Genomic DNA, 25,793 nt, shown 5'->3' with positions numbered 1-25,793 from the left:
TTCTAAAAGTTTTGCAGTTTGCTTTGGTTTATTGTCCATTTGCACTTTGAATCATTGTCCAAAGAGTTTTGGACAATCTGAATCTGAGCAGAGACTATAACCCTGTCATCCTGCTGCTTCTTTGCAGTCACATCATCAGCAAACACTGGTGAACCATTATCAGCCACACATGTCCATAACATCCTTCACCATGTTTGACAGATGATGGAGTACGCTTTAGATCACGAGCGGTTTCATCAAGTTTATCTTGGTTTCATCAGTCAAAAATATTTTTCCAGAACTGTGCAGGCTCCTTTAGATGCTTTCTTAAAGTAGTTTTTCCTAACCATGGAATTAATTCGCTCTCTTTAGTCATCTTTTGTGGTCTTACTTCGCTGGTGCAAATGAAATCATTATTAAGAGTTTAGGTGTGGGATGTGATCGTATACCACATGGTCTCTAAGTATTCACTCTTCCTGAGATTTAAATATGTACAAGTATGACGTCCTTTGAGGTCGTTTCTTCCACAATGGGCGTCTTGAGGACCAGATTTTGCAGTGGTGAGACAAAAAAGAGAGAAATCAACATTTAGAAAAAAATAATTTAAAAACCACCCCATCATTAAAGCTCGTAAAAGTGGGGAGTTGGTTAGTTAGCTGGCTGCTTCTTGTTTACCCTTCTTGAAAACCCAACAAGAAAAAGAATTCCCCCCAAAACACCAGACTGCTTTACTAATCCTCACAATGAATGTTCATCATGAGGAATGGTTAAAAATGCATTCCTGGGAAAGTTGGATTTCCCCCTCTTTCAAAATGTCTGCAGGAGAGAAAGAAAGCAAGAGAAGGAGAGAGACTTTTCATGTCCTTTAATGACACAGTTGACCAAAAATAACTAAAAACACCTTCAAACCCAGCAGCTCACCGAGAGGCCTCAGGAAACACTGTGCCCTCAGCACAGCAGGACATACATACAGTAATGAGGTTAGCTCCCAAATGGCATCCCACCGTACTTCAAACAGTGCCAACATTCTCCATTCAAGCCATCACTTACATAACGCAGTGTACATTTGCGGGTCTCTACACTGAGGCCTGTTATTTATTAATTTTTTAAAATATAATATATAAACTGTGAACTCGGCTGCTTCTCTTATCGCTGAAAAATTAATCAAGTCCAATGGGAACCATGAGGGAACAGAGGCGCTGCTGTGCGGCAGTTGGAAACAGAGATAAATAAAGGAGGGGCTCCAGGGGTCAGTTCAACTAAATAAAGCTACAAAAGATATGAATCTGATTCTTTCTACAGGCTTTGCAGTAGTGAAAATAAATGCCTTTCATTGCCTTGAATGCATTTCATTCTACGTATTTACAACTTTACATTCACTTTTTTCTCCCTCCCCCAATCTCATCTGTCATAGACACAGACTGTTTGGCACTAATTATTTTGTCTCCTTATATCCCACATCATCACATAGAGATTTAATACAGACACCATTCAAAGGAGGTGCAAACGCGATAGGACTGCAAAGCAGCCGTTATCCCCGTGCCTCCTCTGGTAAATAAATACTTTTTTCAGCCATCAGGGGGCGCAAGAAGTGACCTGAAGTCTCTCCTTTTACATGATTTCTTTCTTTCTTTCTTTTTTACCCTACAGCTGGTGTTGTTTGTGTGTCATGATGACAATTAAGTGGTCCTGGAGACCCTCTGCTGTAGTAGGAAATACCACACCGACAGGTTCGAGTACTTTGTGGACAGATTCTTTCAACACAGTTTCACAAACATGCAAGATGCAGTCACAAAATGTTACAAGTGTTTAGAGATGAGTTTAAGAGAGGAGGTGAGTTTAGAGAGGAGCGTGGTCCGCTCACGTGAAACCAAGCGGTCACCCCGAGGTTGAGGGCGTTGCCTGCTCCAAGGTACGAAGCAATCAGACTGATTGGTGAATTTTTGGTAATAATCATTGTTTGGTTTACTTTATAAATGGAGACAGATTGTCGACATGTTGCACTCAGTCTATAGTAGTCTGCACCGAAGAGTACAATTTGTCTGCAAAGTGTCTCGTTGTAGTAAGGGGTTTGGATCAACCGTATGCAAACTAGTAATTCTCCTGTAAGAAAGCAAGGTTGTTGAGCAATCCTGCAGCAACTATGTCACTATTGAAACAGAGGGAGTTCTCTTTCAAATCTGTGAGGTTCTGGATGGATTCTGAATCTGAAGTAGTTGATGTGAATTTCAGTGTTTGTTATCACAAACAGACTGCCAACTTGACTCCATTTAGTCTTGTTGTTGCTTTATCGTCATCTTGATGCAACAAAGTCGCTTTGAAGACAACATCTGACTGCAAGTTGCTGCAGATCCAATTTACGTTGTCAAAGCAACCATTTCCAAGGCAATGACATTAAAATTTAATTGCAATAATTGCCTCCAACCATTATTTCCCCCAGTCTGGTTGCAGCATTAGATATCTAACACAGTGCTCTCAGGGTCAAAAGAATGTCTTTGGGTCTTAGGCAGAAAAGACACTGTTTGTTTAACCCTTGTGAGGTCTGAGTCATTATTGGTAACAGCTCATAGCCCCAAGCCCTAACCCAAGATGTAAGTTTTTTCAGTTAGAATGATTATTTGTTTGAAAATGACTTATTCTGACAGCACAGGGTGAGGGTCATCCTCAATAAGGGCAGAGATCTCATAAGGTTAAACTGATTTTAATAATAGGCCCGAATAAAATGAGCATTTATGGAACTCATCGTCTAAAAACGCTGATTATATTTTTACGTGAGTTTGAACACCATCTCGCTTCTATGATGGGCGACAGCTCTGAGAATTCATAAAACATAACATCACATATGATGCAAGGTCTCCTCTAAAACCACAAGCCATTAGCTCCCCACAACAAAATATCACTTGACTTTGCACTGTACAAATGTCAGATGATGTGTTCGCACATATGCAGACAGTAATTTCACTGTGTGATACTCTGAGGGCTAATGTCTGCCTGCTGGCAGACGCACAGCTCCACTTCTCTTCCTCCGGGGAAGTTCATTGCAGCAGATGCTTGAAGGTCAGTGGATCACCAGGAGATGAGCGAGTGGAGAAATCTGCACTTTTTTCACTTAATCCCTTTCAACACTAAAAGCCACTGCTTGTCTTTTCTTTTGTTATTGTTGAGTTATTCTTCTGCAGCTGGAGTGTAGTCGATCAGTTTATGCTGCTGCAAGGGCAAATGTCCTGTCCTTACGCAGCATGTGTGTACATGTAAATGTATACAGATGGATGAGTGGGTGCGTGTCAAACCTACAGACATTCAATACACGGTAGTGTTGGCAGGTGTGTGTATGTTGAGCGTGGAGGAGCGTATTCCTGTTGGTGGAGCAGTGAAGCTATAAGCTGCATATGCTACAGCGGAGCCAACCATCAAGCCTGTCATGTAGGAGACAGTCATAGTATTCCCTGGAGAGAGAGAGCAGAGAGTAACTGTAGAGCTGATCATTCTGCCTAATCCGGGGGGAATGCCATTTTTAAATAAAGAATACTGCTCGGAGTGAACAAGGGAGCAAGAAACATGTTAGATAGTAAGTAACAAGTCTAAGAAAGTACATCTTTGCTATCCACTCTTTGATGTTCTTGCATGTTAGCATCAGCGGGGATAGCATGTACCATTATAACCATCCTAATTTAGCACGCTAATTTAGCATGCTAACATTAATAGGAGCGCAAGACACCAAGCACAGGTCACTCAGAGGAAAATTATAATAAAACATATAATTATAATCTAAATGTAACTTTAGTATTTCTTGACAAAATCCCATCTGAAAACAATGGCAGACTGCTAGCTAAAAAAAGCACTTGAAATATGCACTACTTTTGAGTGTTAAAGATAACATTTAAAAAACATCTCACAGGAAATAATGTTTAATATTATAGCGCACATAATAGTGTTGAGTTTGTTTGATATCTTATATGTAATCCTTCTCTGAAGGCTTAAGCTAACATAAAATTACATCTAATATAGGCTATACATATTTGCCTGGTTGCTAGTAGCTAAGCTAAGCTAGCTGTCAGGCCAAAAAGAAGTAATTCATTCCAAAGCAAGGCAACTTTATTAAGTTGATAAAACAATGAAGTCACAGTTACAGTGCTAAGGTCAGTGTTATTCTGCTAAGAAGAATATAATGATCTAATTTTTAACCATTTAATGGTATTCTTATGGCATACAATAACTTATATGGCTAAAATGTACCTAAATGGGTCTAATCAACTGGCTTATCAGTTCAATTAATTGATGCTTTTTATTTAACAATAAATCAGAGAAAAGAAGTCAAAAATCACCTGCAAGCTCCCGCTGTTCAGGCGGCACTTTGCCCGCAGCCTGGATCATCGGTACAGACCCAAAATATCCGTTGGTGACTCCCATGAGGAGAGAAAATAGACACGGCCAGGCAGGATGGGATAGGGTGGGTTCATTGGCCGGATACACACACATGACAAACAGAGGGATGAAGACCACCCTCAGGCAAGAGAAGAAGAGCAGACGACCCCCAGACCAGTCATATGGCAGTGCTGCCAGGATCTGAGGGGACAGCAGGAATGTTTCAGTCAGGCTGTGTATTACACTTTGGGAAAACAAGGAAAAATATTCAAATAATATATGAAATATATGAGCAGTTGCAACGTGTTGAACTTTAGACCCTTACGTTCAGTAATTCTCCATTGCTTGGAGCAATTTCTAAGGAAAGCACTTGTCAGGGAAAATAAATACTAAGAACAATAACAGTAGTAGTGCAAAACAAAGTGAACCGTGAGAGAAATGCAAAAGAAAAATCCTTTTTACACACTTTTTCAGTCTCTTATCATGACATTTTTCTTTCTCTCTCTTTTTTTTATACCTCTAAGCTACCTTAATTTTTCCTTTTCCTTTTTCAATTTAATTCCTCTTCTAATCTCTTTCCCCCTTCATTTGAAGAAAAAACTCAATTTGCCGTGAGGACAAAGCCAAAGCCTACATAACAACTTTCACTAAACCAATGTTGGTGCCTTCAAAGTCAAAATTATGACCCAAGGAAACCAGATAAGTTTCAGAGTGTTCGGATGAAGGCCTCCGAGCTATAGTAAGTGCAATTATCCCACAATACACCAGACGTTTTACCAGCCTTACGTTAAATTAATGGGTCGACGACTTTAGTGGTTTCACAAGGTTAACTCTGCCTTTCTCTCTTTCTTGTTACTTTAATGCCAAAATGCCTGTAAATCGAAATTAAAATCCCAAAATCTCAGTAAGTGTAGACTGAGAGGGGTAATAGCATTTAATACTAATGTAAAACCAGTGAATTTTATACATTGGCAGTAAGTTAATACAGGCCCGGTTCCAAAAATGATGGGATTCACAACAGAACAAACCTAAAACCTAATTTAAAAAGAGCATCTTAGAGAGGCAGACTTTCAGCAATCTGCAAAAAACCCTGCATTTTTGGAACAATTTCAGTAATATTCCTCATCATCTGTTATACATAGTAGATCAAAAGATTCTGATAATTTTGGAGAAATCTCTGTGCGCAAGTGACAAGGCTGTGCCATATCCTTCCAGGTAACAAGAAAATGACGTCATTCACGCAGATTACTGATTGGCAGAGCTAATTTCGAGTTACTTTTCTCAGAATTTTGAGTTAATAAGTCGAAATTTCGAGTTAATAAGTCGAAATTTTGAGCTATATATATATGAATACCCTGTTTGTTTGTTTTTAGTGGTGGAAACGGGCTTCCATAAAAAACAGACATGCTTCTGTCATAGAAATCACTGTGTGGGCTCAGGAGTGCCTCCAGAAATCACTGTCTGTGAACACACTGCTGTCCACGTATGCAGATACAGCTCCATCATGCAAAGAAGAAACCATATTTTAAGATGATCCATGTTCTTTGGATGAATGGATCATATAAAAAACATGGATCAGGCTAGGCTAGGCTTTGGATTTCTGTTTTTCATTTACATTTAATATCTCCGATTTTATGCAAAGTATCATGTGTGAAGTGGTATTCATGTAAAAGTCACCACACTGTTTAAATTCAAACTTGTGAAGTTAATATATGGCTCACCTTGCCAACAAAGTCCGACATGTTGAAGGTGGCCATGATGAGGATTGGGAGCCATTCACCTAAGGTGGAGTTTCGTATCTCTGACTCCAGCCCGGGAAACAGACAGAGAGTGATGCTGTAGGTCACAGCTATTGACAGCATGTAGGCCCAGATCACGCGGGACACCACGTAACGATGCAAGATCATGTCTGGTTAGAGAAAACACACACAGGACCGTATTAAAAATTCAAATGATTCACTCGAGCAGGTCATTTCATTGAGATCGCCAGGGGATGCATTTAAATTTCAGATCCATCTGTTGGAGTCAGAGGGTAATTGAGAAGTGAACAGACATGATTTTAAAAGAGACTACCTCGGAGCCCGGGCCAGCTCCTTCTCATCTTGGCTTTTGGGGCATCAAATCGAACATAGGTACCGCCCGCAATGTCCTCGACGCCTTCCTCCACAGAGGACGCTGCTGTACCACCGTTTCCCTGAGGAGACGAGACGTTTACTGTAATCTTCTAAACTGAACAGACGCATGACTTTATGTTAACGCTTTCCAATCGATAGATCGATCGATCGATAGATAGATGAATGAAATGAAAAGAATGTAAAATAGTCAGATATCTCAGATCATTCAAGCATTTATTTGTCTTTACACTTAGTGGGTGTGCAACAGAAAACATGAACATTTAATATCAATGTGCTGAATGACCCTAGCTTCAGGAACTCATTTGTGTTGGATCCAATGATGTATTTACCGGAAAAAAATAATTGGAAGGTTAATCCTTCAGCACTGTGGGAATGATGTCCTAAGGGAGAATTTTCTAGCCAGAACATACTTGTTGCAAAAACTACAAGATTAGGATTGTTATTAAAGATCACTCCATTACAACCCCAATGTGAAACAATCAACAACAAATAGACCCGATAATGATAATGAGGGAAGATGTGGAAAAAAACAAGAGTCACGAAGCAAGAACATTATGTTGCGGGCCCTAAAGCAACAAAATTGTTAGTTTGCAGACTGTGAAAACAACAATCAGAAAGCACTTTTCATGAGATCAGAGCTCCAGCTACTCATATAATTACTTACAGTTTGGGTGGTATCCCAAAAAAAATTGGTTAGAGTGAGAGAGGAAGAAAAAGACTGCTTTCTCTCTAAGTGATCATTTTAGATCTTAGCCGCTGCTTTAAACTTATATTCACGATCGTTTCAGGATTTTTAGAGGCGAGTGAAAACCGTCTTGTAAGTTAATGGGCTACATTTCCCTGTTTCACACTCTCATCTCTGTGTGATGACGGAAACAGAAAAAAATATGTAAATGAGAACAGCGTTTTGGGGATATTTGCTGTGCCACAGAATAAATATATTACATAAGAGTACAAAGAGTAGGCGAGCAGCACAGAGGTGGTGATGTTAGCTGCATTAGCTGCAAGATGCAAACTTTGTTTTGGAGGTTTTAGATTTTTTTGTTTTGCGGGTGATACAGTTTTGGAGTTAAAGTAAGCAAAAGGTGACTCCAGAAAAGAACAAAAACCCAGCAGGATGCGGCAGCTGGTTATTATATTAGGAATGCAGATCCGTTCTGCACTCAGGTGTGGGCAGTACTTATCATGTTTTGAAGTCACAGCCTCCCTCATACATCCATGCTGATCTTTGGGATAAAAAAAAGGGTCATTTGTCCTCAAAAACACAAACATGTGATTGTGTCCCCTTTTAATTCCCTATGCTAGAAAACACTGAACTGTATTCATTTTTAAACATAGCTCTGAGTGGGAAAATAAGACTTTGTTGCTCATTTCTGAAAACTTTTTTAAAGCCTTTTGAAGGTTCTTTAAGGAAACACTAGAGGTAGCCATCACACAATAAATAAACATATTCACTTTCACTGCTTTGACCTTTACATGTTTTTGTTTTTTTCATTAGTAATGGCTTCTGGGATACATGACATTCCCTGTTTATGACAGTGACTATTAGAGAGGATGGCTGTGACCGGCTGAAGGTTGACGTAATGATGTCTGAGGCTTCAGATTGGACTGTAAATTAGCCGAGGAGCCACACACACACACACACACACACACACACACACACACACACACACACCTACACACACCTACACACACACACACACACAGACATCTTTCCGGGTATGGGCACATCCCTTTATACTTAGGTCTTTCCAAATACACACTAATTCACTGAGCCAGGTGACTGCACACACACACACACACAGATCCATTAGTTGATTAGAGGGGCTGCCGGGCCAGAAGGCACTATTCTTGATTATCCCATAATAGGAAGAGCTGCATTCATTTCCCTTGGCAACCAGAACAAAGAACTGCCAGAATCAACCCCACACACATGCACACACACACACACACACACACACACACACACACACACACACACACACACACACACAGCCGTAAAACACCGGGGGACGTCCATCACACACTTGTATGTAATGGCGCACATACAAATATGAACACGCACACATTAAGCGATGACAGCCTCAGGTGCAGTTTCTTCCTTTGAAGGCTCTGAATGCACACACACACACACACACACACACACACACACACACTGAGCAGGATGAGCAGTACTAGCTCCATGTCTTCAGGCTACAAAATGCTGCTTAAAGCACAGCTACAAAGTGGATTTCAATTCAAAGTCGTTTTCTCCCCCTCTTTTCCTCTCCTTGTCATGGCCGGTGTCCTGCTCTCGTGCCCTTCTCTTCCCTGAATTCTTTTTGTTTTATGTTTTCTGTATAATTTTTATGAGCTCTTCCCCACTCTCTGCACTGCCTCTCTCACTTGTCTCGCATTAGTTGCTTCCCGTCAACTTTTTCTCTCTCTCTCAGCATCGTGACTCTCTTTCTCTCTGGGTTCAAAGGAGGCGTCGTCAACTCTCCGTCTTTCTCCTGCACCACTCCCTATATACCTCAGCCCTAAAAAAAACCACTTCCAATATCTTTTGCTCTTCCTCTCCTTTAGCATCTTTCTGACCAGCAGCCAAGAAACAGCTCATAGCTACTAAGTGATTGCATTTTTAAGCACAACCAGCCCTCAATACTTGTGTGCGTGCTCGCTCTGGATGACATTACAGTTTAGAGGCCTGGCATTTCCTCCCAGTCTGAGTCCAGAAACTATTTGTCATTACAATATTTATAAATGGTTTAATGAATAAAACATGTAGCGGAAGCTTTAATGAGGGAGTCTGTTGGTCTGTGTCGAGTCAGTATCCTAATCTAACTTGAAAAAGCAACGTGAGAAAAATATCAAAGACACTGAAGATACAACGCTGACTGCAAAATATCAAGTCCAAGCACTTTAGCAGGTCACTGTATAGTGTGTGGCATATTTATGACTTTTGGTACCAAATGCACTACAGTATATATGCACAGCTTGAGTAGTCTTCAGGAATAGTTCTTCAGGCTTCTTAAAGGACATTCAAAGCTCTTCTTTGGATGTTTGCTGCCTTTTATTCTGTTTTCTGTCAAGATGATCCCACACTGCTTCAATAATGTTAAAGTCCGGGCTCTGGGGTGCCCGATCATGACTGATGTTCCATTGTGTGTCCTTCTAGCCAGCTATGCTTTTACTGCATTGGCAGTGTGTTTGGGATCATGCTGAAAAATGAAGCCAATCAGTTGCTTTCCAGTTGTTACTGCATAGCGAATTAAAATCTGATGGTACTTTTCTGCATTCATAATTCCATCAGTTTTCAAAACACCAACACCACTGACTGAAATGCAGCTCCAAACCATGACAGAGCCTCCACCGTCTTTTACAGAACGGCTTCTTGACAGCCATCCTTCCACCATCTTTAGTGAACAGTAGATGGATCGACTGAAGGGCCAGATAGATCTCTCTGGTCGTGTGTCAGGTCTTTGCTGGATTTTTAAAAAAATTATTTCTTAAGACCATGACTTTCAGACACTGTTCATCTGCTGTAGATATTTTTTTAGTTCTTTTGTTTGCTACTTGTCCAATTTCATTAATTTTTTAAGAATATGCTGCACAGGATGCTGAGATATAAGTTTTCTACTGATAGTGCTTTGGGAACGTTAGTGTAAAACATTTTCTGCCTGTTAAACTCCGTTATCTTTGACACTTTTTATAGATTTAGCTCAAGAAATGGGAAGAAATTTTGTGTCTTTGTCACAGCTGTTAATAATACAATTAATACAACACAGATCCATCTGCTAAGTTAGCTTATTAATGTTTGAATGATTCATAGGTCAGTGTTAATGGCTTAAAAAACAAAAAACACTCCTCTGAAAGGATCGCCTACAAGGACTGTAATATAAAGAGTGAAAACCAGCCAATATCTAAAGGCTATAGTTCAAGAGCACTTTAAACACTTTAAAGAAAGCCTGGCTCATTGGAATATATAATATATATGTTAAGATGTTTGTTCTGTGCCAGAGTAATTGAGCCTGCTGCTGGCATGGCTAACAATATTTTTCAATAAGCTGTCCATAAACTTACAAATCTTACTTCCTCTGCAGTGACATCGTGGTGAACCCTGTACCCAGTCCCGTTGTCTCTCGGATCGTGACATTTGCCCGGACCTTTACCCTGGGCGTGGCTGGTGTAATACCGGACAAATCGTGAGCGGCGGACCAGCAGGTGAAGCAGGAAGCACAGCATTTCCATGCTGATGGAGACGAGGAAGAAGATCAGCGTGTTCTTCTTGTCGTCTTTGATGAGCAGCTTGGTGAAGATGCGGGACAGCGAGATAATCACCCCGGCCGTACCTGAGGAGGGTCAAAAATGATGAAGGAGATGAAGAAGGTGAGGAGGATGACAAAGCCTAACATAAACGTGTGTGCTAATCGTTGAGTGTACTTACTCTCTCCAGTCATTACCCCCTGTGTGTACCTCTTGGGCAGCATCCCCATGTAACCATAGAAACTGGACTGCTGCACTGAAGAGGGAGGAGGGAGGCAGTTATCAGTGTAAATAGAGGCCCAACAGTCAACATTGTAACAACACAATTTATTTAGAGGGGCAACTTAATGAACCACCACACACCACTTGAGAGAAGCTGCTCTGACCCTCAGACCTCCACTAATTAAACTGATATTACAGCAGGCAGAAACTCTGAGTTCTCACTCACAGCCACACAGAGGAAAACGGCTCTGTGTAGTAAAGTCAGCAGCAGCAGCTGAGGACCAAAACCTCTATTGGGTTTGTGTTTATCCCAACAGGGGAAGCTCTGACACATATTTAGTTATAATTTATTATCCTTTTAATAAAAGTAATTGTCCTTATAGCTCTATATTGTTTTCCACAAACTCATGAGGGAATTGTCTGGCTATTAAGAGCTAAATGTTCCACTTTTTCTGCCTTCTTTTACAGGCTGAATCGGTGGTGTACGAGCTTTAGCAGAGTGTTGTTGTCTGCTAGCTGCCTGCAGACAAACCGGTACATTGTCTGTAAGCTTTTTGCTACGAGCCACACTTTTTACATAGTCATATACAACCAGCAGCTCCAGGACTAAACCCAATGCAGGTTCTCTAATCTCCACTTGAGGCACAATTGAGACAATTTATATGGAGTCTTTATATTAACAGCCTGGTTCAAAACAACAAAATATCCACTCATTTATTTACTGCTTTGATTGACATCTGTGTTAACACAGGGAGTTTTATTGATAGGTGTTTTCCAAACCTCACTCCTAATCAGAGTCCCTGAAATCAACCTCATGAAGGTGATTGTGTTGTTAGCGCCTTTTGGAGGGTATTTTAATGAAATTATCAGGCAGACCTCCAAATAAGTTTGTGCAACAGTTATGGTGATTCAAATTCTAGCATTTTAAAGGTCTGTTACCTAAAGCTATTAGTACACATGTGTTGCATCGGTATATTTTAAAAATCTAGCTCGCTAACCAAGCTAAATTGTGCCATCTGATAACTGAGCTGTGCACCCATTCATCCATATATGGTCACTTAATGGTTTAAAAAACTCACATGAGAGCCATCATTTACATACAGCCTGTACAGTAAAACTAGCTAACGTCTCTATAGCCTGGGACAGAAAAAGAGAGTATTGGTCTCGAAAGCTAATTTCTTCCTTCATTAAAAAATCTGCAGGGGTGAATTTTTAAACATTTTCCAAAGATGTTAAGCCTTAGAGCTTATTAGCATTGTTACTGCGTTGATTTATACAGGAGACAAGGCACAGGTGGCTGTAATAGCCGCTAATGATTGCTAGGCTTCTGAAAGGCTAGCAAACATTTCTCAAAGGCTGCTGGTTTCAGTTAAGTCAGAAATTACATGCAGCCTGTTTGTGGCAATTGTGTGTAATAAACTGATAAACTGGCATGTAGATGGAAAATCTTTTGCCATCTACACATAGAAATTCATATTAACTGCTTACAGTCATTGCACAGCCAGAACCTGATGGATATGAAACTGAAATTCTGAAATTTCTCCACAAAGTGTGACATAATTGCTGCATCACTGTAATTTAACTGCAAAATGCAAGAAGTGCTCGACCACCTTGATTTTTATAGACTATAACCAGAATACAACCAGGTGCCAGATAGCTGAGCCGAGTTCCCTACTGCAAAGAGCCACATCGCAGACAAGTTGCGCTAATTGGTGCAGACGGACTCAGACTGATTGTAACATGTTGGCAATCTGTCTTTCTAGCCTTTCATCCAATTATAGTTCATCTGGTTAATCTAGAGTGGTTCTTCTGCCTTTTAAGTGTAGTCTACTGTCATTCAGTTGGTTTAACCATTATTAGGTTAAAAGAAAATCAAAGTACCTGTACATCCAAAGGCCACCACTCCCACTGATACCAGGTTGATGACATAAGCCTGCTTGGTGGTGAACTTTTCCAGCCAAACGTCGAACACGCTGACAAATATCAGGGGCCCCAAAGCTAAGATGTAACCTGCAGAGAGAGTGACAGGCTGAGTCAGTGATCCAGGTAATGTTGTGACTGCAGGACTGAACACATATTTGATAAGAGTGAGGAAACTATATGTGAGGCAGTTCATTAACTCTTTAACCTGGGGACACACTCTCAAGCTGACAACAAACTTCAAAAGACCTTTAACCAAAAATACAAGCACAGCTATTTTAAGCAGCAGAGGCTATTGCGGTGAAACCCCGTTCTGAAATTTATCATGTATGTGCAGTGATCTCAAACTTCCCGGGAACATGCATATTTAAAGAACTTTTTATCATGATTTTTTTAAGGGTGAGCTTGAAGGGCTTTAATATTTCTATGTTCATCTCCAACATCACAGTTTGAGAATAATTTTTGCAAAGATGTAGAAACTTTAAAAGTAAAACAACTTTTTAATGAATATTTTTGGCCATATTCACGTCTCTCCAGTATCTCCAGCTAAGACTTTAACAAACATGATTTTAAATCAGCCTGTATGTGCTCGCCTGTTACCGAACGGCTTATTCAAAGAGCATAGCAAATCACCTTTAAAGATGTGTTTGAAATATGAAAGCAATCTGAGGAAGATGCAGATGAATCCTGAAATCGCTGCTTGTCAATTCGCAGTTTTCGGCAAAAGCCAAAAACGGATCTCCTGTGGTCTTTACTCATAAAGACCACAGGAGATCTGTGGAAAAGTGGATTTTTCTTTATCTTTATAACATTTTCCCATTTTTGCACACTCTAATAAGCTTTGCGCTTCCTGCTGTTTTTTGACAGTTGTTACTACTGCTGGAAGTAGTGCAGCCTTTTATGTGTCCATACGTGAAGGACAGCTTGTAAGGTTAGCCTTAAGAATTAAAAATAAAACTGATTTTAACCAGCAGGGAAGTTTTTGGCTTTATGCTTCATATGTGTGGAAGTAAAATATGATTTTTGATTCATTAAAAAAGTAATCCTGTGAAAACCTGAGTATACCTTTACTGCTTCCATAGGAATTAGGAAGGCAAGTAGGATCGGGGTGCTACTCATCAAACTGATCCTCAGCAAGTGTGAGAACCTGTATTAAAGCAAAGGTTTGGGTAGTTTGTTGGTCTGGAGCATTCAGGTATGTGTTAGGGAGCAGGAAAGCATCAGCAGTGATCGCAGTCGTTCTACACTGTGGAAAATTATTCACAAGTGGAAAACAGTCAAGACAGTTGGCAATATTCCCAGGAGTGGATGTCCCTGCAAATTCTCCACAAGGTCAGACCGTGCAACGCTCGGAGAAACTTCATCTCGGACTCTGCAGGCCTCAGCCAGCACGTCAAATGTTAATGTTCATCACAGTATAGTGTATGGCTCTTTCAAAAGGTTTGAAAGCCTCGTCTCTCTAAAAAAAATAACGTGACAGCACAGATTTGCAAAGATAGAACTGAAAAAAACAAACAAACAAACAAACTTCTGGAACAATGTCTTTTGGACTGAGAAGACCAGAGTGAAGATGTTTGGCTATAAAACACAGAACCCTATTTGTCAAAAACCAAACACAGCATATCAGCACAAACAACTGACACCAACTTCCAAGCACGGTGGGGGATGTTGGATGATTTGGGCTTGTTTTGCAGCCACAGGACCCGACGCCCTGCAGCCACTGAGTTGACCATGAAATCCTATGTATGCCCAAGTATTATAGAGTCATATGTGAGGCCATCTGTCTGACAGCTTGGCCCAGGCTGGGTCTTTCAACAGGCCCATGATTGCAAGCATATCAGCAAATCTATGACAGAATGGCTGAAAAAGAAGCTGCGCTGACATTCTTGCAATACAATAATGTGAGAGACTGAAGTCATACAGAAAACAGCTTCTTCAATTATTGCTATCAAATGTGGTTCTCCAAGCTGCTGAATCATAGGGTGTACACACTCTACCGTTCATTTTGGCTTAGTGTTTGTAAAATAAAGTGGCATGGTGTAAAAATATATCTGAGGTTATATTTAAATAGTCTGAAGGCCGAGATGATTTTTTTACACGCTGATGTGTGAAAGAATTGAAAGGGAATGTGCTTTCTTTCTCATGACTGTAGTTCTCAGTGAAGCTCCCCTGTGGGTAGATCTCTTCAGGACTGTGTGGACCCAAAGTATTTAATAAGTAACAGGGTAAGTTTTAATGGAACAGTTTTTAATTTTCCACTCGATCTGTGCTCTTGGCGCCTCTCTGACTTACCCACAGTGATCCTGGTGTGCATGCTGAGTCGCTCCACCAGCACATTGTTGAGGATGACGGCCAACAAAGCCACTAAGATGTACGTCAGACTCATGTCAAACACTATCGATGTCCCTGAAACACACGGGAGAGATGTGACAGCGTAGTCTAGAGCTGCGGCGCCATAACCGCACACGTGACTTTGTGCACACTCATCCATATTTATACCTTTAAACTTCTGATGCAGGTAATCCACATCTGTGATGAAGCTGTTGTAGGGAAGCAGGAAACCCACTCCAGCCAGTAGCATTGCAAAGTAGATGCCATGGTAACGGTCGTCAGGGATCGGTTCCTCAAAGTCTGAGCAGCAAAATGGGAGTCATAGGTTAGAGAATTAAAGCAGCATGAAATCAGACGGCGGGATATGATTAACATCTGAATTAGGACTGAAGCCAGAACACTCTGTCTTCAGAAAAGCTAATCAGGAGGAAGAAAGGTGCAGCGGCAGCAGGAACGCCTCTGTTCCACTTGATGGAGCAGCTGATGGTGGAACCGACTGTTGCGCTTGTGTTAGTGAAAGATTGATCGCGGGAATCTCAGATCATGGTCTAGCTGTCAAAATAGCTTCAGTTAATACTCGTACATTTCTGTTTTCCAGCCAGATCGGTTACATGGAGAAAGTGTGATGTGCAGGTTTTTTATATAACTGTTCTTAATCCTTTCCTAATCCTGTAAGCCTAATATTAATGGCCCCAAATCATTCATCATGAGAATTTAGGCTTTACTGCAGACTGAGTGGAAAAACTTCCTTCTCACTGACTCATGTTACTACTTTATTATTATAGAAACAAAAAACTTATTAACTGATGCATCTGTTGATAGGTAATAATAATAATTTTAAAAACCACAGTATTGTTCAAAAGCTGGGGGACATTTTTGTACCTAGTGTTACGCCAAAGTGATCAGAAATGCCAGAAATGACCTTTATTAATTACAGCGCTATTATTATAGATTATTTTAGTTTTTTTTTAATGGAATATCTGCATAGGTACACAGATGTAATGCATTTAGCTAATGGAGTGTGTGCAGCACGGGCGTCTGTGGGTTCAATTATTACATTACTGTTTGCTATTTCTGCTCAAAACTATTAAAATCGGATCTAATTAAATATTGAAGTTGAAAAAATCGATACTGACAAGTATTGTGCAATTTGTTCTGAACAAAATGACGCAACAACAGTCAATGGAAACCACATTCATCACCCACTGAGGGCTGGGATCAGTATGTACAGTAACAGTAATAACACATTATAACACCCCCTCAAAAAAACAGCTTATTAATTACCAGAAACTTAGGACAAGAAAACCAGAAGAACCTTCAATGAAGAAACTGACATCATACAAATGGATTTTCACCTTTTTAAAATTAATTTGGCTGCTGAAAATAAAAATCAAAGTGCACTACCAGTGTACACCTTCATAAAACCTGTTGTCCTCCACATACAGAAACACAGTTGTTGTGCAGCTGCAGAACTGAAATGACATCTTAAGGTTAACTCATTCTCGGAGGCTGCTTTGCCACATCTTCATCTTTTATTTTCTTCTAGGAGAAGGCAGACTCTGTGGAGATTGCATCCCCTGTCTGTTTTGTTGCAGACTGAAATATGAAGACTGACAGCTTCAGGGAAGAAGGGGACGCAGGAAAAAGAGCAAAATATAAGTAAGAAACACATGAAGAGAGCAGCAGAAAAAGCTTCTCCCTGCAAGGCCGTCGCTGTGCGTCATTGGTCACTTGTGACCTGATTAACATGGCCTTTGTGTAACCTGTGTAACCAGGCAACACAGCAATTTTTTGCTATCAAGACCGCCCTCTGTGTCTTACATGCACTGCCCATACAAATCTTCAAGGCGCTTATTAAATCCATTCTGACTTATTATTTACAAAACTTTAAGGGCCCTTTGATGGACTGGCGACCTGTCCGGGGTGCACCTCACCTCCTGCCCAAACACAGCTGGGATAGGCTCCAACCGGTTTTCTACGTTTGGAAGAACTTATCCAGAGGTTAAGTGGGCTGGAATAATCTAACAGCATGGCTATGTTTAACCTTTGACTTTAAAAATCTGATGTCATTTTCAGTATTGTTCATTTTTAAAATGTTCAGTTTGCATATTAGTTATCTGTTGTGGTAGCTTTGGCATAGAAGCTTAGCTGTAGCACTGAAGTTTGATAGTCCCATTGTCAAAAATGGTAAAAAGGGGAGGGGGGAAGAGACTTAAAGCTTAATATAACTAAAATTTTTATTTCAGATTTTTTTTTAACCTTTTTTTCTGGTAAGTTGCTTTTGTAAAGTGTATTTGACAATAAATCAAAAGACAATACAGCGCTGTGAAAAAGTCTTGAGCCACTTCTCAATTCTGCTTCTAGAGCCAGACTTTCTAGAAAGTTCTTCAGACTTTCTGAAGGTCTTTAATAGTTTTGTCTCTCTCTTTCGTTTTTTCTTTTTCTTTGTTTTACATTGGCTACCTTTTTACTCATTTTCAGTCCAGTATTGGCTATTTTCAGAGGAACATTCAAATATAAAAAAGGGATGAACCACTGTTGTGTAATCCACGTAACAGACAAAGAAGAAGAACAGCAAAGAATCAACTTTAAATTGTATCTTCAGCCACAACACAGTTTGACAAGAATAACTTAGTATTTTTGTACCATTGAGGTGATTCCCAAAAAGGCATTAACTGAAAACGGCTCATTAGTACGTACAGATGAGGTCAGTAGAGAAGTACAACAGTGGGTGAGTACAGCTATCTGTAAAACATGGTGGAGGCTCAGCCAGTGTTGTTAGAGATCTTGTCAAAATTGATGGAATTATGAACACAGAAAAGTGTCATCACAGTTTGATCCACCGACCAATACCATAGGGCAACAGCTTCATTTTTTCAGCTTGACAATGATCCCAAACACACTGCCAATGCAGTAAAAGCATCCCTGGATAGAAAAACACACAGTGGCAAACTATCAGTCATGGATTGGCCTCCCCAGAACCCGGACCTCGACATTATTGAAACAGTGTGGGATCATCTTGACAGAGAACAGAACAAAAGGCAGCAAACATCCAAAGAACAGCTTTGAATGTCCTCCAAGAAGCCTGTAGAACTATTCCTGAAGACTAGTTAAAGAAATGACAAGAAAGCTGCCTAAAAGAGATCAGACTGTGTTGAAGAATAAAGGTGGTCGTACCAAATCTTGGCTTTCAAGCTCATTAGAATTATACAAACTCTGTTTTGTATTATTTACTGTATTTACATGTATGTTTGCATATGTTTCAATAAATCACTGCACCCATTTTCCTAATTAAATATAAAGAAATTACGAGTGACTCAAGGCTTCTGCACAGTGTTGTGTTTTGTTGTTGTTGTTAAACAAACAACAATAAAAACCACTGCAGTTTAAACCAGAACAAAGTTGATTTGGATGGATGCAGTGAAGGTGAGTTATCCACACTCACTGACAGCTCAGGTTCGCAGTCATGCAGTTTGAGTTTCTCCACCTCTCTCTTGTCAAATCCCTCATAATGTTGTGGTGTATGTGCTTGTTTCAGGTCAAATCAACTGCCCTCTGAATACATATCTAACAGTTAATCAGTAAATATGTAAACAGCACATGTAAATGCTATTCTGTCTAAATTCTTTACATATAGAATATAATGGTAAAGTGTGGTAAACAATGAAGAAGGTGCATTTTAAATTTCCTGGTGGAAAATCATTGGCAAACACTTTTCTCTCTGTCCACGTATCTAAACACTTTGTTCCTGGTGTTTAGGAGTAGAAGGATATTAATGTGCCTTTTTTCACTTTGACAAATTGCTGTTTGTTGGAACACCTACCTCTTTCCTTCCTTCCATGTTCCTCGCCTCTCTCTTTATAAATAGTAGATTACACACACTCATGCACAGATAGAACAAAAACTCCCTCACCGGGCTCGGACAAAGCCAGCACTCCTCGCTCCGGGGCGTCTTTACTCATCTCCTCCTCCTCCAGCTGGTATGAATCGAAGCTGTAGCTCTGCACAATGCCGCTCTCTCTTCCCTCTCTCCAGCCCTCCCTCCAAACAGATCTTCCTCCATCCCTCCACACGTCCCTCTCCTCGGGCGTCTGGGCCGGCGTGGGCCTGCGGCGCTCCGCGCCCACCGAACTCATTCCTGCACTTGACGTACGTTTGCGAAGAAACACGCACTGTGGTTGATTAGACAAGCTGTGCGCTCTTGCGAGCGTGCATGTTAGACGCAATCACAGAGGCACGCCCTGGAAGAGACGCAGGAGACCTTCCGATGATGGAGGATCTGCAGGGGATGAAAGAACAGGACACAGAATTAAATATAAGAAAAGACAGAAGAAGAATAGAAAAAACACAAGCTGTCTGTGCTTTCCAGAAAATAACAAAACTCAAGGTTAGACACAGCAAAATAAATGTGGCCCCCCTGTTTGTGTATGTGTGTCAGTGTGAGAAGCATATTAACAGAGAGAAACAGAATGACAAAGGATGCACGACTGAGTGACAGGCAAGGTGAGCGAAAATGCATCTCTGCATTCAGTGAAGAGGCGCCGAGAGAGCTGCTGCTGTGCAGTGTAGAAGAGGGGAAGAGGTCCAAGTGGAAATCAATTAGCTGACTAACAGAAATATCCGTCATCTACAATTCAAGTCATTGATTACTAGTTTGCATTTTTGCACCTTTACAATTCAGCAGAGACGCCCGCTGTATTCTTTCACCTGTTGAATCATTTTGTCTACAAAGATCAGAAAACAGAGCACGATGCTCATCACAGTTGCAGCATGTAATACCAAAAACACCTCAACACTCGCTTGGAACTCTTGGATCTTGTTGTCACCACTGCCCAGATTTTTATTTGTAGCCAACAGTCCAAATCTAGTCAGTTTGCAGGTTTATAAATGAGATAAGCACTGACCTTTGCTACTGAGCAATTAATGAGAAACTTGATTAGCAGGCAGAACACACGCCAATAAATTCTCTGCACTATGACTGAAAGTGTAGCCTGCTGCTGAGGAGTCCCTTCTGTCATCAGAGCAGCTGAGCTGCTGTTCAATACGTGTTTGCATTTACTTCAGTCAACATTGTTACAAGCTGGATCAATATTAATGGCCGCTGATGTTGTTCCATATGCAAACTGGCTAGAAAGAGAGCACAAAAGCGTTTCTATTGTGCGCACCTGGCTGGATTGTGCAAACACTGGAGGAGTGCAAAGAAGAGGCAACAATTCAACCCTGCGGCCTCGCTGCCAGTCTCCCTGCTCACCTCCGGTGCCCTGCAAGTGCGATTTCACTCCAGGCCAACAGCACGAAGCTCCCGAGTGCGGAACAAGCCCGCTTTATTTCTTTTTATGTTCTATTTTAATCCTCTGCTGTCTGGAAACTGGTGGGATCAGATGATGTAAGGAGGTTATCATCTGTGTAACATCGCGGGCCCCGGTGGCCCCCCAGAGGAACAGGTGATTAAATACAAAGCAGTGACAGCTCTGCTTATGAAGTAAAGCCGGGCTGCTGTTCTAGATCAGATAATGATCCCAGTTTATGCTCTGTACAGATTCCACGTCCAGACTTCGGGCGGCGCTCGCAGCCCTTCTCCTTTTAAATTAAAAGGCTCCAGCCAGCTGCTGTAATTGAATTGCAGTCTGATGTGCTGCAGTTTCTATTGTTGACTTAAATGAGCAAAAATAAATAAATAAATAAAAGAAAAGGAAAAGGAATAAATAAAACTAACATCTCGTTTTACGCCTTCTGAAGAGCGCACGGCTGCAGAAATGGCAAATGAACAAATTGACTCACAATCATTTGCTTTTGATAGAAAAATGCGTGATTTTCATAAAATCTAATGAAAAAATAAATAAATACATAGAAAATAAACATGAGCAGGACGTTAGAGCGGAGGGCGGCACAGAGATAATAATGCCGGTTCCTCTTTTAGAAACCGTGGAAATCCAGCCCAGTCAGTCCAGCACGGCTAACGTGTCGCTCTCACGTCGCTCACTCTGCTCTCCTCTTTATGAACGACAAACAAAAACAGACCAACAACAGGTTATTAACGGCCCGTTACCTCCCGAGTCTCCCCTCTCGCTCCTCTCCCCCTCTCTCTCGCGCTCGCGCACACGTCCGATCCCCTTCCTACAGAAGCAGCGAAGTCCTTCCTGCAGGATCCTCGAGGTGGTCTCTGCCGACCGGACTCGCTCCTTTCCTCAGCGCCGTCTCCATCAGACAGAGGGGAAAAGCTCCGGGTTTCCTCCTCCGTGAGGTCCTAAAATCGCACCATCCAGCGGCAGAGGCAGAGGGAGAGGGAAGCGCGGATGGATGGATGAGGAAAGCGAAGGGGGAGGAGGGAGGAGGAGGAGGAGGGAGGGTGGGGGGCACCCGCCTGTGGCTGTTCATCTTTTGCAATCAGCCTTTTGAAAGGCACCGATAGAGCAGAGGATGAATTCATCCCAGTGCGTCTCCAACAGCGTTCCAGCTTGCTCACCTGCTTTAGAGGTTTGAAAGTGCTGCTTTATTTTTTAAAGATTTATAAGCTACAGGGTGTAAGTCATCAAACTACAACTAAAAATCATATTTCAGTGCAAGAAAGGGGAGAAAATGCACACATTATGCACTTACTTCACACAGCACAGTCCTCTGTGCATCACAGGCCCACATCTAAACGTGTTTAACAGTCCCTCCATTCCCCCCACTTGTTTTCAACATTTACTGGCCTGATGTGATAACCTGCATACACATGTGTCGCCAGAGCACGTGGATGAGACACACGGTGGTAGGAAATGGGGATAAATTGTGCACACCTACACACCAAAACACAATGCTGGCAGTGGGGCCTCCAAGTGATTGACAAGTTTATCAGTTCAGTTCAGTATGCTAATGCTTTATTACTGGCAAGCTCTCCGTCATGCTGCACACCCCCACTGCTGCCATAAAGGAGCCAAGCCAGGCGGGAATTAACTAAATAGGATAGCTGCCTTGTTAGGTGTGGGCCTGCTGTCAGTGCAACAGCAACAGCCTCAGGAGCTGCTGCTGCTGCTGTTATTGTTTCTGCTGCTGCTGCAGTGCAGGATGTGAGGTCCTTGGTTTGAATCCCACTCTGAAGCTGGCTAGTTTAAGCGTTGATTTCACTCGTGCAGAGTTCAGCTCATTCATCTCCAGGCTTAAAATCACTGGTCACAGAAAAGCTCCAATGCTGTAAAGCATCAAACAAAAGGTTGATCCAATTCGAATGCTGAATCTGTCCTTTGGTGAATTTTAGTAATCGCCGCTTTTGCACATAGTTGCTTGCTGATCTCTTAAAGATTATATGCAGAGAGCAATGCCTTTGGTAGTCTGGATTTCTATTTCTGATTTCTTCCTGGCACACGCTGCGCATGGCAGACTAATTCAGAGAAGACACGCAAATTAAAAAGACGCAGGGCGAGAACACAAGTAGAATTTTATTTTATTTTTTTTTTAAAGTGAAGCAGCGGGAGCCGTGCTAAAGCATGTTCTACAGAAAAGAAAATCACAGCTGCATAGCAAGTACTTTTTGATGCTGCTGATTTTGTATGTCTGTCTTTTTCATAATGGCATCACACAGACCTTTACTTTATACCTGAAATGAGTCCAAATCACAGCCCTGTGCTACATCATCAAAGAGTGCATTCGCTGACTCACAGCACAGCAAGGTGTATTTTTGTTTTTTTAAACCGATTTCTGAGAAATGAACAATTTGAAGTCATGAAAAAGACAAGTGTACCCATCATTATGTGTCTCCACACCAGTGTTACTCTGCACGTATACAAAAGGAAAGGATTAAAATAGCCAAAAGACGCATTTGTCATTAAATTTCAGGCTTCGGTGTTTCTCCATGTACATTTAATTCTTTTCAAAGCAAAGCTGCACAGCACTAGAAAACTGCACACGCATCTCACACTTTATACACAGACCTGTGTGCTGACAGGGGATTATGAGCAAAAAGAATCACACTGTGGGTGTAATTTTGGAGCCATAATTACAGTATGTACGCTTTACTGTAGATGCCCCACAGCAGAACATATATCTGACAGATGTAAAGGACTGCCCCTGGGACTTATTGGTTTTCTTGCAGAGTTAGATTAAAAGATCAATACCTCTCTCACAGCTGTGCCTAAAAATGCAAAGCTCACTAATAACACATTTTCCCTTGTATCTTTAAACCATTCAAAGAAGAAAAACAAATTCGATGAACAGAGCTGGCTGCTCCAGTTTGGCACTCTTTCCCCTCACTGAAAGCGTTTTTCTGATTGGCTGCCCCTCCTAAACAAAAAGCTGGTACTGCAGATTGATAGGGCAGCTGTGTTTACAGCCAGCGCCGCCTGTCCTGTTTGATGTCATAAAGAGCCAGGACCAGAGATGAAGTTTGAAACGGAAAAGGCAGTGCAGTCTGCATCTATGGTTAATAAAAGGATCCACCATTTGTAACAGTATATACTGTATCTGACACAAAAGTAAGGGAAAAGACAACAGGTTCACTTTAAGAGGGGCTCTCAGGAGGCTTTTATCACCTGTGGACCCATTCAGGCAACTTTTTTCTTAACTTGATGCCAAACTAATTATAAAAAATGTTGGATTTCCCTGATTGCATCCTTTAGTTCGTGGAGAATTTAAAAAGCTGAGCTTTTATCTCTGAATTCCTTTCAGTTCTTGTGTTGCTACTCAGAGAAAGGAAAGAAAGTCGGTGGTTACAGCTACAGGGGAAGACAGAGATACTCAGAGACGCGCAAAAAGATCTTGTGCCAGAGGAACAGGCATTCTGACGGTGGTCCAGAAACGCTTCCTTAAGATGAATTTAATCTGTGTGAAATACCCTGGATCTGGTGCCTGCTTTATCTCTTTAGCTGGCTGTTTTGTTTGTGCACCTGTCTTCCTCTCCCTCCACCCGTCTGTCCGTCTGCCTGGGTTATAACTGAGTTTCCAGCCTGCCCGTCTCACCGGCTCCCTCGTTTTGGCTGCGCGCCTGCCTCCCTCTGCTCAGCTCGTAGGAAGGCTCACAGCTCTGGATTTATGCTGCATGTTGAATAGTAATGGCTCGCCGTGTTGTTTTAGCCCACAGCAATATGTCCAAAAAAAAAAGACTTCCTGTAGATTTGTTGGCATCCACGTCTCACTTATGTTGTGGAGGACCTAAATGTGTTTGCACAGTCACATTATGACTTCACTCTTCTTAATACAAGCCTTTAAATTTGAAAACAAAGACCTTTTTTGTTAAAAGAAAGTAGTGGTGGTGGTTCAGGTAAGACTAGATCTCCAGGAAGTAAATGTCAGTGTGATATCCTCCGAAATCATGGATGCAACACTTTGTGAGTGAGTGTGTGTGTCCCGTAAATATTTTCCTCAGTAGCTCTCTGTCATGAATGTGTAAAAAGGTCAGAGCATGTTATGCCTCCTTTGCTCAGATGGAATTAGTTTTCTTCCCAACAATAGCCCGAGGTGCTGCACTGACAGTAGTATCTATGTGTGGTACTAGTTCATCATCTGTATCCAATATTTATCCTGCTCTTTACCACACTACCTTAGAGCAATGTGTGTGTGTGTGTGTGTGTGTGTGTGTGTGTGTGTGTGTGTGCCCCTCCATCCGCTCATCCATCCCTCCTTCCAGCCTGGTAAAGATGCTGAGCCTCTGCTGTGTCTATATTTAGCTGCTGGTTCAATCAATGACGGCAGAGCCACAGCGCCATGACTCTGCATGCTGATAGTACTCCTGCCTATCACCACCTCCGCTCACCTCCGAAGAACGAGATGGAAAAAGGCAGCAGGCAGAACGGAGGGCGAAAAAAGCAGGAGGATCAGTGAATGAGAGAAAACGATGACAAGAAGATGAGAGCAAAACAGGCAAAAAAGACCCCCCCGAAAAACCCACAATCAAAGACAGATGGAGGCCTTCATCCTATCACACGGGGAAGAGTACGAGAAATATGAAGAAAAGGAGGTGACGGCGACGCGCGAGGGAGGCAGGTGAAGGAGAGAGATGAAAGGAGAGAGCAGGTGTGGAAGCAAAAAAAGGCAGAGGCATCGGGAGATGGAGACAGATGGAGCGAGGAGGGGGAAAAGAGAGAGATGAAGCGGGAAGAGGAGGTGGGGAGTTCACACGAGCAGAGATGAAGACACGCGAATCGAAGGGTGAGAGAGCAGGGGAGAATAGCTGTTGTGTCTGAGGAAGGAGAGATGAGATGGAGAGTGAGAGAGAGCGTGGAAGAGGGAGTAAAACGTAAAGGATAGTTCAATCAAAAATAAAAGTGCATGTACAGGAAGTGGAGACTGCAGGCTTTTCTGTAGAGAACAGAGGAGAGGCGCTCTGTTGGTGTGAGTTTGGAGGGAAAATGAAAAGTAGAGAGGCAGGAACAGGTGCAGGAGGGAGAAAGAGTCAGAGTGTATTGACTCTGCAGAGGCTCCAGTGAGATCTGACAAAGAGAGAAAAGAGAGGAAAATTGAAGGATTTTCAACAGCCACGCAGTGCTGCATTGTGGACTAGAGAGATATAGAGAGAGAGGTCGGCACTGACTCACTGCTCACTGGTGGTAATACCAAATTCAGAAGCTGTGACCTGATTAGGAATTTTAACTTCACAACACTGCTCTTTTTTTCATGTTC

General features: G+C 41.7%; 1 protein-coding gene across 2 annotated transcripts; it reads right to left on the bottom strand.

Annotated features, from left to right (window-relative positions):
• Positions 1-829: 829 nt before the first annotated feature.
• Positions 830-21,513, bottom strand: slc29a4a (solute carrier family 29 member 4a). 2 transcript variants are annotated; one of them, XM_003443220.4, is made up of 11 exons: positions 21,247-21,513; positions 19,111-19,476; positions 15,366-15,497; positions 15,159-15,272; positions 12,828-12,956; positions 10,906-10,980; positions 10,551-10,810; positions 6,418-6,538; positions 6,066-6,253; positions 4,305-4,545; positions 830-3,425 (listed from the first exon to the last, which is right to left on the bottom strand). In XM_003443220.4, the coding sequence occupies exons 2-11, from the start codon at positions 19,331-19,333 to the stop codon at positions 3,280-3,282; spliced, it is 1,629 nt and encodes a 542-aa protein (XP_003443268.1). In that variant the 5' UTR covers positions 19,334-19,476; positions 21,247-21,513; the 3' UTR covers positions 830-3,279. The 2 variants fall into 2 exon arrangements, with proteins under 2 accessions (XP_003443268.1, XP_013125586.1); XM_013270132.3 differs by having other exon boundaries at positions 10,542-10,810; positions 21,247-21,512.
• Between the last annotated feature and the right edge of the window lie 4,280 nt (positions 21,514-25,793).

Source organism: Oreochromis niloticus, linkage group LG4 (assembly GCF_001858045.2).
Source record: "Oreochromis niloticus isolate F11D_XX linkage group LG4, O_niloticus_UMD_NMBU, whole genome shotgun sequence".
NCBI lineage: Eukaryota > Metazoa > Chordata > Actinopteri > Cichliformes > Cichlidae > Oreochromis > Oreochromis niloticus.
The sequence above is the reverse complement of the archived record's forward strand: the minus strand, read 5'-3'. Positions and strand labels throughout refer to the sequence as shown.

Coding starts and splice junctions, on each gene's coding strand:
- slc29a4a (XM_013270132.3), bottom strand. CDS start 19,333: ATGAGTTCGGTGGGCGCGGAGCGCCGCAGGCCCACGCCGGCCCAGACG. Junction 12,957..15,158: donor GCACACCAGGATCACTGTGG/GTAAGTCAGAGA, acceptor CTCTCTCTGCAG/GTTACATCTTAGCTTTGGGG. Junction 6,254..6,417: donor GAGCTGGCCCGGGCTCCGAG/GTAGTCTCTTTT, acceptor TTCTCTAACCAG/ACATGATCTTGCATCGTTAC.